The 16,803-nt window shown below is 48.1% G+C and overlaps 1 protein-coding gene across 1 annotated transcript in view; it reads right to left on the bottom strand.

Annotated features, from left to right (window-relative positions):
- Positions 1-16,803, bottom strand: part of EHBP1L1 (EH domain binding protein 1 like 1) — a 333,907-nt gene that overhangs the window by 226,722 nt on the left and 90,382 nt on the right. The window contains exon 4 of the mRNA XM_053689234.1: positions 419-472. Within this exon, the coding sequence (XP_053545209.1) occupies positions 419-472 (54 nt within the window). The remainder of the gene's footprint in view (positions 1-418; positions 473-16,803) is intronic.

Below are 16,803 nucleotides of genomic sequence, written 5' to 3'. Positions count from 1 at the left end.
CCCTCCAGCCTCTCCAGCTTCACCAGTTCCTATGTTATTCTATGTAACTGATTCACTAAAGCTCCCTCCAGCCTCTCCAGCTTCACCAGTTCCTATGTTATTCTATGTAACTGATTCACTAAACCTCCCTCCAGCTTCACCAGTTCCTATGTTATTCTATGTAACAGATTCACTAAAGCTCCCTCCAGCCTCTTCGGCTTCACCAGTTCCTATGTTATTCTATGTAACTGATTCACTAAAGCTAGAAAACAAGGTCTCTTTAAAAACAAATTATTTCAGTACAGAGGAATTGGGTCTATGTGCTTGTCAGCCTTCATTGGTTTCTTTATAAATGGGGTAAGAGGAGATGGTGATACAATATACAAAGTGAGTCAGACACTACGCAGAGGCTAAAAGAGAATTAAGATCCGGTACAAACCCCTTCAATCTGGAACATCCATTCCTTCTCTTCAAAGTGATCAGACTGTGGGTCCTGCAAGACAAAGATAAAGATAAAACGCCTGGATCTGTCTCTAGCCCATCATCTGGTCAGCCCTGATTCTAATCACACACAGCAGGTTAAATGTCCCCTCTTCATTACCCTCCTCACTCATGTTAGCTTCCTCTTAATTACCCCCCTCACTCATGTTAGCCCCCTCTTCATTACCCTCCTCACTCATGTTAGCTTCCTCTTCATTACCCTCCTCACTCATGTTAGCTTCCTCTTCATTACCCTCCTCACTCATGTTAGCTTCCTCTTCATTACCCTCCTCACTCATGTTAGCTTCCTCTTCATTACCCTCCTCACTCATGTTAGCTTCCTCTTCATTACCCGCCTCACTCATGTTAGCTTCCTCTTCATTACCCGCCTCACTCATGTTAGCTTCCTCTTAATTACCCCCCTCACTCATGTTAGCCCCCTCTTCATTACCCGCCTCACTCATGTTAGCTTCCTCTTCATTACCCCCCTCAATCATGTTAGCTTCCTCTTCATTACCCCCCTCACTCATGTTAGCTTCCTCTTCATTACCCGACTCACTCATGTTAGCTTCCTCTTCATTACCCCCCCTCACTCATGTTAGCTTCCTCTTCATTACCCCCCTCACTCATGTTAGCTCCCTCTTCATTACCCCCCTCACTCATGTTAGCCCCCTCTTCATTACCCGCCTCACTCATGTTAGCTTCCTCTTCATTACCCCCCTCACTCATGTTAGCTTCCTCTTAATTACCCCCCTCACTCATGTTAGCCCCCTCTTCATTACCCTCCTCACTCATGTTAGCCCCCTCTTCATTACCCTCCTCACTCATGTTAGCTTCCTCTTCATTACCCGCCTCACTTATGTTAGCTTCCTCTTCATTACCCGCCTCACTCATGTTAGCTTCCTCTTCATTACCCTCCTCACTCATGTTAGCCCCCTCTTCATTACCCTCCTCACTCATGTTAGCCCCCTCTTCATTACCCTCCTCACTCATGTTAGCTTCCTCTTCATTACCCGCCTCACTCATGTTAGCTTCCTCTTCATTACCCGCCTCACTCATGTTAGCCCCCTCTTCATTACCCTCCTCACTCATGTTAGCTTCCTCTTCATTACCCACCTCACTCATGTTAGCTTCCTCTTCATTACCCGCCTCACTCATGTTAGCTTCCTCTTCATTACCCGCCTCACTCATGTTAGCTTCCTCTTCATTACCCGCCTCACTCATGTTAGCCCCCTCTTCATTACCCGCCTCACTCATGTTAGCTTCCTCTTCATTACCCGCCTCACTCATGTTAGCCCCCTCTTCATTACCCGCCTCACTCATGTTAGCTTCCTCTTCATTACCCTCCTCACTCATGTTAGCCCCCTCTTCATTACCCTCCTCACTCATGTTAGCTTCCTCTTCATTACCCGCCTCACTCATGTTAGCTTCCTCTTCATTACCCTCCTCACTCATGTTAGCTTCCTCTTCATTACCCTCCTCACTCATGTTAGCTTCCTCTTCATTACCCTCCTCACTCATGTTAGCCCCCTCTTCATTACCCTCCTCACTCATGTTAGCCACCTCTTCATTACCCTCCTCACTCATGTTAGCCCCCTCTTCATTACCCTCCTCACTCATTTTAGCCCCCTCTTCATTACCCGCCTCACTCAAGTTAGCTTCCTCTTCATTACCCGCCTCACTCATGTTTACTTCCTCTTTATTACCCTCCTCACTCATGTTAGCCTCCTCTTCATTACCCTCCTCACTCATGTTAGCTTCCTCTTCATTACCCGCCTCACTCATGATAGCTTCCTCTTCATTACCCCCCTCACTCATGTTAGCCTCCTCTTCATTACCCTCCTCACTCATGTTAGCCTCCTCTTCATTACCCTCCTCACTCATGTTAGCTTCCTCTTCATTACCCGCCTCACTCATGTTAGCTTCCTCTTCATTACCCACCTCACTCATGTTAGCTTCCTCTTCATTACCCGCCTCACTCATGTTAGCCCCCTCTTCATTACCCGCCTCACTCATGTTAGTTTCCTCTTCATTACCCTCCTCACACATGTTAGCTTCCTCTTCATTACCCGCCTCACTCATGTTAGCCCCCTCTTCATTACCCGCCTCACTCATGTTAGCCCCCTCTTCATTACCCTCCTCACTCATGTTAGCCCCCTCTTCATTACCCGCCTCACTCATGTTAGCTTCCTCTTCATTACCCGCCTCACTCATGTTAGCTTCCTCTTCATTACCCGCCTCACTCATGTTAGCTTCCTCTTCATTACCCTCCTAACTCATGTTAGCTTCCTCTTCATTACCCTCCTCACTCATGTTAGCCTCCTCTTCATTACCCGCCTCACTCATGTTAGCTTCCTCTTCATTACCCTCCTCACTCATGTTAGCTTCCTCTTCATTACCCGCCTCACTCATGTTAGCCCCCTCTTCATTACCCGCCTCACTCATGTTAGCTTCCTCTTCATTACCCTCCTCACTCATGTTAGCCCCCTCTTCATTACCCTCCTCACTCATGTTAGCTTCCTCTTCATTACCCGCCTCACTTATGTTAGCTTCCTCTTCATTACCCTCCTCACTCATGTTAGCTTCCTTTTCATTACCCTCCTCACTCATGTTAGCTTCCTCTTCATTACCCTCCTCACTCATGTTAGCCCCCTCTTCATTACCCTCCTCACTCATGTTAGCCACCTCTTCATTACCCTCCTCACTCATGTTAGCCCCCTCTTCATTACCCTCCTCACTCATTTTAGCCCCCTCTTCATTACCCGCCTCACTCAAGTTAGCTTCCTCTTCATTACCCGCCTCACTCATGTTTACTTCCTCTTTATTACCCTCCTCACTCATGTTAGCCTCCTCTTCATTACCCTCCTCACTCATGTTAGCTTCCTCTTCATTACCCGCCTCACTCATGATAGCTTCCTCTTCATTACCCCCCTCACTCATGTTAGCCTCCTCTTCATTACCCTCCTCACTCATGTTAGCCTCCTCTTCATTACCCTCCTCACTCATGTTAGCTTCCTCTTCATTACCCGCCTCACTCATGTTAGCTTCCTCTTCATTACCCACCTCACTCATGTTAGCTTCCTCTTCATTACCCGCCTCACTCATGTTAGCCCCCTCTTCATTACCCGCCTCACTCATGTTAGTTTCCTCTTCATTACCCTCCTCACACATGTTAGCTTCCTCTTCATTACCCGCCTCACTCATGTTAGCCCCCTCTTCATTACCCGCCTCACTCATGTTAGCCCCCTCTTCATTACCCTCCTCACTCATGTTAGCCCCCTCTTCATTACCCGCCTCACTCATGTTAGCTTCCTCTTCATTACCCGCCTCACTCATGTTAGCTTCCTCTTCATTACCCGCCTCACTCATGTTAGCTTCCTCTTCATTACCCTCCTCACTCATGTTAGCTTCCTCTTCATTACCCTCCTCACTCATGTTAGCCTCCTCTTCATTACCCGCCTCACTCATGTTAGCTTCCTCTTCATTACCCTCCTCACTCATGTTAGCTTCCTCTTCATTACCCGCCTCACTCATGTTAGCTTCCTCTTCATTACCCGCCTCACTCATGTTAGCTTCCTCTTCATTACCCGCCTCACTCATGTTAGCTTCCTCTTCATTACCCGCCTCACTCATGTTAGCCCCCTCTTCATTACCCGCCTCACTCATGTTAGCTTCCTCTTCATTACCCTCCTCACTCATGTTAGCCCCCTCTTCATTACCCTCCTCGCTCATGTTAGCTTCCTCTTCATTACCCTCCTCACTCATGTTAGCTTCCTCTTCATTACCCTCATCACTCATGTTAGCTTCCTCTTCATTACCCGCCTCACTCATGATAGCTTCCTCTTCATTACCCGCCTCACTCATGTTAGCTTCCTCTTCATTACCCACCTCACTCATGTTAGCTTCCTCTTAATTACCCCCCTCACTCATGTTAGCTTCCTCTTCATTAACCGACTCACTCATGTTAGCCCCCTCTTCATTACCCGCCTCACTCATGTTAGCTTCCTCTTCATTACCCTCCTCACTCATGTTAGCTTCCTCTTCATTACCCGCCTCACTCATGTTAGCTTCCTCTTCATTACCCGCCTCACTCATGTTAGCTTCCTCTTCATTACCCGCCTCACTCATGTTAGCTTCCTCTTCATTACCCTCCTCACTCATGTTAGCTTCCTCTTCATTACCCGCCTCACTCATATTAGCTTCCTCTTCATTACCAGCCTCACTCATGTTAGCTTCCTCTTCATTACCCGCCTCACTCATGTTAGCTTCCTCTTCATTACCCGCCTCACTCATGTTAGCTTCCTCTTCATTACCCGCCTCATTCATGTTAGCCCCCTCTTCATTACCCGCCTCACTCATGTTAGCTTCCTCTTCATTACCCTCCTCACTCATGTTAGCCCCCTCTTCATTACCCTCCTCACTCATGTTAGCTTCCTCTTCATTACCCTCCTCACTCATGTTAGCTTCCTCTTCATTACCCTCATCACTCATGTTAGCTTCCTCTTCATTACCCGCCTCACTCATGTTAGCATCCTCTTCATTACCCGCCTCACTCATGTTAGCTTCCTCTTTATTACCCGCCTCACTCATGTTAGCTTCCTCTTCATTACCCGCCTCATTCATGTTAGCTTCCTCTTCATTACCCACCTCACTCATGTTAGCTTCCTCTTCATTACCCCCCTCACTCATGTTAGCTTCCTCTTCATTACCCGCCTCACTCATGTTAGCTTCCTCTTCATTACCCGCCTCACTCATGTTAGCCCCCTCTTCATTACCCTCCTCACTCATGTTAGCTTCCTCTTCATTACCCTCATCACTCATGTTAGCTTCCTCTTCATTACCCGCCTCACTCATGTTAGCTTCCTCTTCATTACCAGCCTCACTCATGTTAGCTTCCTCTTCATTACCCGCCTCACACATGTTAGCCCCCTCTTCATTACCTTCCTCACTCATGTTAGCCCCCTCTTCATTACCCGCCTCACTCATGTTAGCTTCCTCTTCATTACCCGCGTCACTCATGTTAGCTTCCTCTTCATTACCCGCCTCACTCATGTTAGCTTCCTCTTTATTACCCGCCTCACTCATGTTAGCTTCCTCTTCATTACCCGACTCACTCATGTTAGCCCCCTCTTCATTACCCGCCTCACTCATGTTAGCTTCCTCTTCATTACCCTCCTCACTCATGTTAGCTTCCTCTTCATTACCCGCCTCACTCATGTTAGCCCCCTCTTCATTACCCTCCTCACTCATGTTAGCTTCCTCTTCATTGACCGCCTCACTCATGTTAGCTTCCTCTTCATTACCCGCCTCACTCATGTTAGCTTCCTCTTCATTACCCGCCTCACTCATGTTAGCCCCCTCTTCATTACCCTCCTCACTCATGTTAGCCCCCTCTTCATTACCCTCATCACTCATGTTAGCCCCCTCTTCATTAACCACCTCACTCATGTTAGCTTCCTCTTCATTACCCGCCTCACTCATGTTAGCTTCCTCTTCATTACCCTCCTCACTCATGTTAGCTTCCTCTTCATTACCCGCCTCACTCATGTTAGCTTCCTCTTCATTACCCGCCTCACTCATGTTAGCTTCCTCTTAATTACCCCCCTCACTCATGTTAGCCCCCTCTTCATTACCCGCCTCACTCATGTTAGCTTCCTCTTCATTACCCCCCTCAATCATGTTAGCTTCCTCTTCATTACCCCCCTCACTCATGTTAGCTTCCTCTTCATTACCCGACTCACTCATGTTAGCTTCTTCTTCATTACCCCCCTCACTCATGTTAGCTTCCTCTTCATTACCCCCCTCACTCATGTTAGCTTCCTCTTCATTACCCCCCTCACTCATGTTAGCCCCCTCTTCATTACCCGCCTCACTCATGTTAGCTTCCTCTTCATTACCCCCCTCACTCATGTTAGCTTCCTCTTAATTACCCCCCTCACTCATGTTAGCCCCCACTTCATTACCCTCCTCACTCATGTTAGCCCCCTCTTCATTACCCTCCTCACTCATGTTAGCTTCCTCTTCATTACCCGCCTCACTTATGTTAGCTTCCTCTTCATTACCCGCCTCACTCATGTTAGCTTCCTCTTCATTACCCTCCTCACTCATGTTAGCCCCCTCTTCATTACCCTCCTCACTCATGTTAGCCCCCTCTTCATTACCCTCCTCACTCATGTTAGCTTCCTCTTCATTACCCGCCTCACTTATGTTAGCTTCCTCTTCATTACCCGCCTCACTCATGTTAGCCCCCTCTTCATTACCCTCCTCACTCATGTTAGCTTCCTCTTCATTACCCACCTCACTCATGTTAGCTTCCTCTTCATTACCCGCCTCACTCATGTTAGCTTCCTCTTCATTACCCGCCTCACTCATGTTAGCTTCCTCTTCATTACCCGCCTCACTCATGTTAGCCCCCTCTTCATTACCCGCCTCACTCATGTTAGCTTCCTCTTCATTACCCGCCTCACTCATGTTAGCCCCCTCTTCATTACCCGCCTCACTCATGTTAGCTTCCTCTTCATTACCCTCCTCACTCATGTTAGCCCCCTCTTCATTACCCTCCTCACTCATGTTAGCTTCCTCTTCATTACCCGCCTCACTCATGTTAGCTTCCTCTTCATTACCCTCCTCACTCATGTTAGCTTCCTCTTCATTACCCTCCTCACTCATGTTAGCTTCCTCTTCATTACCCTCCTCACTCATGTTAGCCCCCTCTTCATTACCCTCCTCACTCATGTTAGCCACCTCTTCATTACCCTCCTCACTCATGTTAGCCCCCTCTTCATTACCCTCCTCACTCATTTTAGCCCCCTCTTCATTACCCGCCTCACTCAAGTTAGCTTCCTCTTCATTACCCGCCTCACTCATGTTTACTTCCTCTTTATTACCCTCCTCACTCATGTTAGCCTCCTCTTCATTACCCTCCTCACTCATGTTAGCTTCCTCTTCATTACCCGCCTCACTCATGATAGCTTCCTCTTCATTACCCCCCTCACTCATGTTAGCCTCCTCTTCATTACCCTCCTCACTCATGTTAGCCTCCTCTTCATTACCCTCCTCACTCATGTTAGCTTCCTCTTCATTACCCGCCTCACTCATGTTAGCTTCCTCTTCATTACCCACCTCACTCATGTTAGCTTCCTCTTCATTACCCGCCTCACTCATGTTAGCTTCCTCTTCATTACCCGCCTCACTCATGTTAGCCCCCTCTTCATTACCCGCCTCACTCATGTTAGTTTCCTCTTCATTACCCTCCTCACACATGTTAGCTTCCTCTTCATTACCCGCCTCACTCATGTTAGCCCCCTCTTCATTACCCGCCTCACTCATGTTAGCCCCCTCTTCATTACCCTCCTCACTCATGTTAGCCCCCTCTTCATTACCCGCCTCACTCATGTTAGCTTCCTCTTCATTACCCGCCTCACTCATGTTAGCTTCCTCTTCATTACCCGCCTCACTCATGTTAGCTTCCTCTTCATTACCCTCCTAACTCATGTTAGCTTCCTCTTCATTACCCTCCTCACTCATGTTAGCCTCCTCTTCATTACCCGCCTCACTCATGTTAGCTTCCTCTTCATTACCCTCCTCACTCATGTTAGCTTCCTCTTCATTACCCGCCTCACTCATGTTAGCTTCCTCTTCATTACCCGCCTCACTCATGTTAGCTTCCTCTTCATTACCCGCCTCACTCATGTTAGCTTCCTCTTCATTACCCGCCTCACTCATGTTAGCCCCCTCTTCATTACCCGCCTCACTCATGTTAGCTTCCTCTTCATTACCCTCCTCACTCATGTTAGCCCCCTCTTCATTACCCTCCTCACTCATGTTAGCTTCCTCTTCATTACCCTCCTCACTCATGTTAGCTTCCTCTTCATTACCCTCATCACTCATGTTAGCTTCCTCTTCATTACCCGCCTCACTCATGATAGCTTCCTCTTCATTACCCGCCTCACTCATGTTAGCTTCCTCTTCATTACCCACCTCACTCATGTTAGCTTCCTCTTAATTACCCCCCTCACTCATGTTAGCTTCCTCTTCATTAACCGACTCACTCATGTTAGCCCCCTCTTCATTACCCGCCTCACTCATGTTAGCTTCCTCTTCATTACCCTCCTCACTCATGTTAGCTTCCTCTTCATTACCCGCCTCACTCATGTTAGCTTCCTCTTCATTACCCGCCTCACTCATGTTAGCTTCCTCTTCATTACCCGCCTCACTCATGTTAGCTTCCTCTTCATTACCCTCCTCACTCATGTTAGCTTCCTCTTCATTACCCGCCTCACTCATATTAGCTTCCTCTTCATTACCCGCCTCACTCATGTTAGCTTCCTCTTCATTACCCGCCTCACTCATGTTAGCTTCCTCTTCATTACCCGCCTCACTCATGTTAGCTTCCTCTTCATTACCCGCCTCATTCATGTTAGCCCCCTCTTCATTACCCGCCTCACTCATGTTAGCTTCCTCTTCATTACCCTCCTCACTCATGTTAGCCCCCTCTTCATTACCCTCCTCACTCATGTTAGCTTCCTCTTCATTACCCTCCTCACTCATGTTAGCTTCCTCTTCATTACCCTCATCACTCATGTTAGCTTCCTCTTCATTACCCGCCTCACTCATGTTAGCATCCTCTTCATTACCCGCCTCACTCATGTTAGCTTCCTCTTTATTACCCGCCTCACTCATGTTAGCTTCCTCTTCATTACCCGCCTCATTCATGTTAGCTTCCTCTTCATTACCCACCTCACTCATGTTAGCTTCCACTTCATTACCCCCCTCACTCATGTTAGCTTCCTCTTCATTACCCGCCTCACTCATGTTAGCTTCCTCTTCATTACCCGCCTCACTCATGTTAGCCCCCTCTTCATTACCCTCCTCACTCATGTTAGCTTCCTCTTCATTACCCTCATCACTCATGTTAGCTTCCTCTTCATTACCCGCCTCACTCATGTTAGCTTCCTCTTCATTACCAGCCTCACTCATGTTAGCTTCCTCTTCATTACCCGCCTCACTCATGTTAGCCCCCTCTTCATTACCTTCCTCACTCATGTTAGCCCCCTCTTCATTACCCGCCTCACTCATGTTAGCTTCCTCTTCATTACCCGCGTCACTCATGTTAGCTTCCTCTTCATTACCCGCCTCACTCATGTTAGCTTCCTCTTTATTACCCGCCTCACTCATGTTAGCTTCCTCTTCATTACCCGACTCACTCATGTTAGCCCCCTCTTCATTACCAGCCTCACTCATGTTAGCTTCCTCTTCATTACCCTCCTCACTCATGTTAGCTTCCTCTTCATTACCCGCCTCACTCATGTTAGCCCCCTCTTCATTACCCTCCTCACTCATGTTAGCTTCCTCTTCATTGACCGCCTCACTCATGTTAGCTTCCTCTTCATTACCTGCCTCACTCATGTTAGCTTCCTCTTCATTACCCGCCTCACTCATGTTAGCCCCCTCTTCATTACCCTCCTCACTCATGTTAGCCCCCTCTTCATTACCCTCATCACTCATGTTAGCCCCCTCTTCATTAACCACCTCACTCATGTTAGCTTCCTCTTCATTACCCGCCTCACTCATGTTAGCTTCCTCTTCATTACCCTCCTCACTCATGTTAGCTTCCTCTTCATTACCCGCCTCACTCATGTTAGCCCCCTCTTCATTACCCGCCTCACTCATGTTAGCCCCCTCTTCATTACCCTCCTCACTCATGTTTGCTTCCTCTTTATTACCCGCCTCACTCATGTTAGCTTCCTCTTCATTACCCGCCTCACTCATGTTAGCTTCCTCTTCATTACCCGCCTCACTCATGTTAGCTTCCTCTTCATTACCCGCCTCACTCATGTTAGCTTCCTCTTCATTACCCGCCTCACTCATGTTAGCTTCCTCTTCATTACCCTCCTCACTCATGTTAGCTTCCTCTTCATTACCCTCCTCACTCATGTTAGCCTCCTCTTCATTACCCGCCTCACTCATGTTAGCTTCCTCTTCATTACCCTCCTCACTCATGTTAGCTTCCTCTTCATTACCCTCCTCACTCATGTTAGCCCCCTCTTCATTACCCTCCTCACTCATGTTAGCTTCCTCTTCATTACCCACCTCACTCATGTTAGCTTCCTATTCATTACCCTCCTCACTCATGTTAGTCCCCTCTTCAGTAACCTCCTCCATCATGTTAGCTTCCTCTTCATTACCCACCTCACTCATGTTAGCTTCCTCTTCATTACCCGCCTCACTCATGTTAGCCTCCTCTTCATTACCCTCCTCACTCATGTTAGCCCCCTCTTCATTAACCTCCTCCATCATGTTAGCTTCCTCTTCATTACCCACCTCACTCATGTTAGCTTCCTCTTCATTACCCGCCTCACTCATGTTAGCTTCCTCTTCATTACCCGCCTCACTCATGTTAGCTTCCTCTTCATTACCCGCCTCACTCATGTTAGCTTCCTCTTCATTACCTGACTCACTCATGTTAGCCCCCTCTTCATTACCCGCCTCACTCATGTTAGCTTCCTCTTCATTACCCTCCTCACTCATGTTAGCTTCCTCTTCATTACCCGCCTCACTCATGTTAGCTTTCTCTTCATTACCCGCCTCACTCATGTTAGCTTCCTCTTCATTACCTGCCTCACTCATGTTAGCTTCCTCTTCATTACCCGCCTCACTCATGTTAGCTTCCTCTTCATTACCCGCCTCACTCATGTTAGCCCCCTCTTCATTACCCGCCTCACTCATGTTAGCTTCCTCTTCATTACCCTCCTCACTCATGTTAGCCCCCTCTTCATTACCCTCCTCACTCATGTTAGCTTCCTCTTCATTACCCTCCTCACTCATGTTAGCTTCCTCTTCATTACCCTCGTCACTCATGTTAGCTTCCTCTTCATTACCCGCCTCACTCATGTTAGCTTCCTCTTCATTACCCGCCTCACTCATGTTAGCTTCCTCTTCATTACCCGCCTCACTCATGTTAGCCCCCTCTTCATTACCCTCCTCACTCATGTTAGCCCCCTCTTCATTACCCTCATCACTCATGTTAGCCCCCTCTTCATTACCCTCCTCACTCATGTTAGCCCCCTCTTCATTACCCGCCTCACTCATGTTAGCCCCCTCTTCATTACCCTCCTCACTCATGTTAGCTTCCTCTTCATTACCCGCCTCACTCATGTTAGCTTCCTCTTCATTACCCGCCTCACTCATGTTAGCTTCCTCTTCATTACCCGCCTCACTCATGTTAGCTTCCTCTTCATTACCTGCCTCACTCATGTTAGCCCCCTCTTCATTACCCTCCTCACTCATGTTAGCCCCCTCTTCATTACCCTCATCACTCATGTTAGCCCCCTCTTCATTACCCTCCTCACTCATGTTAGCTTCCTCTTCATTGCCCTCATCACTCATGTTAGCTTCCTCTTCATTACCCACCTCACTCATGTTAGCTTCCTCTTCATTACCCGCCTCACTCATGTTAGCTTCCTCTTCATTACCCTCCTCACTCATGTTAGCTTCCTCTTCATTACCCGCCTCACTCATGTTAGCCCCCTCTTCATTGCCCGCCTCACTCATGTTAGCCCCCTCTTCATTACCCTCCTCACTCATGTTTGCTTCCTCTTTATTACCCGCCTCACTCATGTTAGCTTCCTCTTCATTACCCGCCTCACTCATGTTAGCTTCCTCTTCATTACCCGCCTCACTCATGTTAGCTTCCTCTTCATTACCCGCCTCACTCATGTTAGCCCCCTCTTCATTACCCGCCTCACTCATGTTAGCTTCCTCTTCATTACCCGCCTCACTCATGTTAGCTTCCTCTTCATTACCTCCCTCACTCATGTTAGCTTCCTCTTCATTACCCGCGTCACTCATGTTAGCTTCCTCTTCATTACCCTCCTCACTCATGTTAGCTTCCTCTTCATTACCCGCCTCACTCATTTTAGCCCCCTCTTCATTATCCTCCTCACTCATGTTAGCTTCCTCTTCATTACCCACCTCACTCATGTTAGCTTCCTCTTCATTACCCTCCTCACTCATGTTAGCCCCTTCTTCATTACCCTCCTCACTCATGTTAGCTTCCTCTTCATTACCCACCTCACTCATGTTAGCCCCCTCTTCATTACCCTCCTCACTCATGTTGGCTTCCTCTTCATTACCCACCTCACTCATGTTAGCTTCCTCTTCATTACCCTCCTCACTCATGTTAGCCCCCTCTTCATTACCCTTCTCACTCATGTTAGCTTCCTCTTCATTACCCACCTCACTCATGTTAGCTTCCTCTTCATTACCCTCCTCACTCATGTTAGCTTCCTCTTCATTACCCACCTCACTCATGTTAGCTTCCTCTTCATTACCCTCCTCACTCATGTTAGCCCCCTCTTCATTACCCTCCTCACTCATGTTAGCTTCCTCTTCATTACCCACCTCACTCATGTTAGCCCCCTCTTCATTACCCTCCTCACTCATGTTAGCTTCCTCTTCATTACCCACCTCACTCATGTTAGCTTCCTCTTCATTACCCTCCTCACTCATGTTAGCCCCCTCTTCATTACCCTCCTCACTCATGTTAGCTTCCTCTTCATTACCCACCTCACTCATGTTAGCTTCCTCTTCATTACCCTCCTCACTCATGTTAGCCCCCTCTTCATTACCCTCCTCACTCATGTTAGCTTCCTCTTCATTACCCGCCTCACTCATGTTAGCTTCCTCTTCATTACCCGCCTCACTCATGTTAGCCCCTTCTTCATTACCCGCCTCACTCATGTTAGCCCCCTCTTCATTACCCGCCTCACTCATGTTAGCTTCCTCTTCATTACCCGCCTCACTCATGTTAGCCCCCTCTTCATTACCCTCCTCACTCATGTTAGCTTCCTCTTCATTACCCAGCTCACTCATGTTAGCTTCCTCTTCATTACCCGCCTCACTCATGTTAGCTTCCTCTTCATTAGCCACCTCTTCATTACCCGCCTCACTCATGTTAGCCCCCTCTTCATTACCCTCCTCACTCATGTTGGCTTCCTCTTCATTACCCACCTCACTCATGTTAGCTTCCTCTTCATTACCCTCCTCACTCATGTTAGCCCCCTCTTCATTACCCTTCTCACTCATGTTAGCTTCCTCTTCATTACCCACCTCACTCATGTTAGCTTCCTCTTCATTACCCTCCTCACTCATGTTAGCTTCCTCTTCATTACCCACCTCACTCATGTTAGCTTCCTCTTCATTACCCTCCTCACTCATGTTAGCCCCCTCTTCATTACCCTCCTCACTCATGTTAGCTTCCTCTTCATTACCCACCTCACTCATGTTAGCCCCCTCTTCATTACCCTCCTCACTCATGTTAGCTTCCTCTTCATTACCCACCTCACTCATGTTAGCTTCCTCTTCATTACCCTCCTCACTCATGTTAGCCCCCTCTTCATTACCCTCCTCACTCATGTTAGCTTCCTCTTCATTACCCACCTCACTCATGTTAGCTTCCTCTTCATTACCCTCCTCACTCATGTTAGCCCCCTCTTCATTACCCTCCTCACTCATGTTAGCTTCCTCTTCATTACCCGCCTCACTCATGTTAGCTTCCTCTTCATTACCCGCCTCACTCATGTTAGCCCCCTCTTCATTACCCGCCTCACTCATGTTAGCCCCCTCTTCATTACCCGCCTCACTCATGTTAGCTTCCTCTTCATTACCCGCCTCACTCATGTTAGCCCCCTCTTCATTACCCTCCTCACTCATGTTAGCTTCCTCTTCATTACCCAGCTCACTCATGTTAGCTTCCTCTTCATTACCCGCCTCACTCATGTTAGCTTCCTCTTCATTAGCCACCTCTTCATTACCCGCCTCACTCATGTTAGCCCCCTCTTCATTACCTGCCTCACTCATGTTAGCTTCCTCTTCATTACCCGCCTCACTCATGTTAGCCCCCTCTTCATTACCCTCCTCACTCATGTTAGCCCCCTCTTCATTACCCTCCTCACTCATGTTAGCTTCCTCTTCATTACCCTCCTCACTCATGTTAGCCCCCTCTTCATTACCCTCCTCACTCATGTTAGCCCCCTCTTCATTACCCGCCTCACACATGTTAGCCTCCTCTTCATTACCTGCCTCACTCATGTTAGCTTCCTCTTCATTACCCGCTTCACTCATGTTAGCTTCCTCTTCATTACCCGCCTCACTCATGTTAGCTTCCTCTTCATTACCCGCCTCACTCATGTTAGCTTCCTCTTCATTACCCGCCTCACTCATGTTAGCTTCCTCTTCATTACCCGCCTCACTCATGTTAGCTTCCTCTTCATTACCCGACTCACTCATGTTAGCTTCCTCTTTATTACCCTCCTCACTCATGTTAGCTTCCTCTTCATTACCCGCCTCACTCATGTTAGCTTCCTCTTCATTACCCTCCTCACTCATGTTAGCCCCCTCTTCATTACCCGCCTCACTCATGTTAGCTTCCTCTTCATTACCCTCCTCACTCATGTTAGCCCCCTCTTCATTACCCTCCTCACTCATGTTAGCCCCCTCTTCATTACCCTCCTCACTCATGTTAGCCCCCTCTTCATTACCCTCCTCACTCATGTTAGCCTCCTCTTCATTACCCGCCTCACTCATGTTAGCTTCCTCTTCATTACCCGCCTCACTCATGTTAGCCCCCTCTTCATTACCCTCCTCACTCATGTTAGCCTCCTCTTCATTACCCTCCTCACTCATGTTAGCCCCCTCTTAATTACCCTCCTCACTCATGTTAGCTTCCTCTTCATTACCCGCCTCACTCATGTTAGCTTCCTCTTCATTACCCGCCTCACTCATGTTAGCTTCCTCTTCACTCATGTTAGCCCCCTCTTCATTACCCGCCTCACTCATGTTAGCTTCCTCTTCATTACCCGCCTCACTCATGTTAGCTTCCTCTTCATTACCCGCCTCACTCATGTTAGCTTCCTCTTCATTACCCGCCTCACTCCTGTTAGCTTCCTCTTCATTACCCGCCTCACTCATGTTAGCTTCCTCTTCATTACCCTCCTCACTCATGTTAGCCTCCTCTTCATTACCCGCCTCACTCATGTTAGCTTCCTCTTCATTACCCGCCTCACTCATGTTAGCCCCCTCTTCATTACCCGCCTCACTCATGTTAGCATCCTCTTCATTACCCGCCTCACTCATGTTAGCTTCCTCTTTATTACCCGCCTCACTCATGTTAGCTTCCTCTTCATTACCCGCCTCACTCATGTTAGCTTCCTCTTCATTACCCGCCTCACTCATGTTAGCCTCCTCTTCATTACCCTCCTCACTCATGTTAGCCCCCTCTTCATTACCCGCCTCACTCAAGTTAGCTTCCTCTTCATTACCCGCCTCACTCATGTTAGCTTCCTCTTCATTACCCTCCTCACTCATGTTAGCTTCCTCTTCATTACCCGCCTCACTCATGTTAGCTTCCTCTTCATTACCCGCCTCACTCATGTTAGCTTCCTCTTCATTACCTGCCTCACTCATGTTAGCTTCCTCTTCATTACCCTCCTCACTCATGTTAGCTTCCTCTTCATTACCCACCTCACTCATGTTAGCTTACTCTTCATTACCCCCCTCACTCATGTTAGCTTCCTCTTCATTACCCAACTCACTCATGTTAGCCCCCTCTTCATTACCCGCCTCACTCATGTTAGCTTCCTCTTCATTACCCTCATCACTCATGTTAGCTTCCTCTTCATTACCCTCCTCACTCATGTTAGCTTCCTCTTCATTACCCGCCTCACTCATGTTAGCTTCCTCTTCATTACCCGCCTCACTCATGTTAGCTTCCTCTTTATTACCCTCCTCACTCATGTTAGCTTCCTCTTCATTACCCGCCTCACTCATGTTAGCTTCCTCTTTATTACCCTCCTCACTCATGTTAGTTTCCTCTTCATTACCCGCCTCACTCATGTTAGCTTCCTCTTCATTACCCCCCTCACTCATGTTAGCTTCCTCTTCATTACCCACCTCACTCATGTTAGCTTCCTCTTCATTACCCTCCTCACTCATGTTAGCTTCCTCTTCATTACCCTCCTCACTCATGTTAGCTTCCTCTTCATTACCCACCTCACTCATGTTAGCTTCCTCTTCATTACCCCGCCTCACTCATGTTAGCTTCCTCTTCATTACCCTCCTCACTCATGTTAGCTTCCTCTTCATTACCCGCCTCACTCATGTTAGCTTCCTCTTCATTACCCTCCTCACTCATGTTAGCCCCCTCTTCATTACCCTCCTCACTCATGTTAGCCCCCTCTTCATTACCCGCCTCACTCATGTTAGCCTCCTCTTCATTACCCTCCTCACTCATGTTAGCTTCCTCTTCATTACCCGCCTCACTCATGTTAGCTCCCTCTTCATTAC

This window comes from Bombina bombina, chromosome 7 (assembly GCF_027579735.1).
Source record: "Bombina bombina isolate aBomBom1 chromosome 7, aBomBom1.pri, whole genome shotgun sequence".
Taxonomy (NCBI): Eukaryota; Metazoa; Chordata; class Amphibia; order Anura; family Bombinatoridae; genus Bombina; species Bombina bombina.
This window is presented reverse-complemented; position numbering and strand designations above follow the sequence as displayed.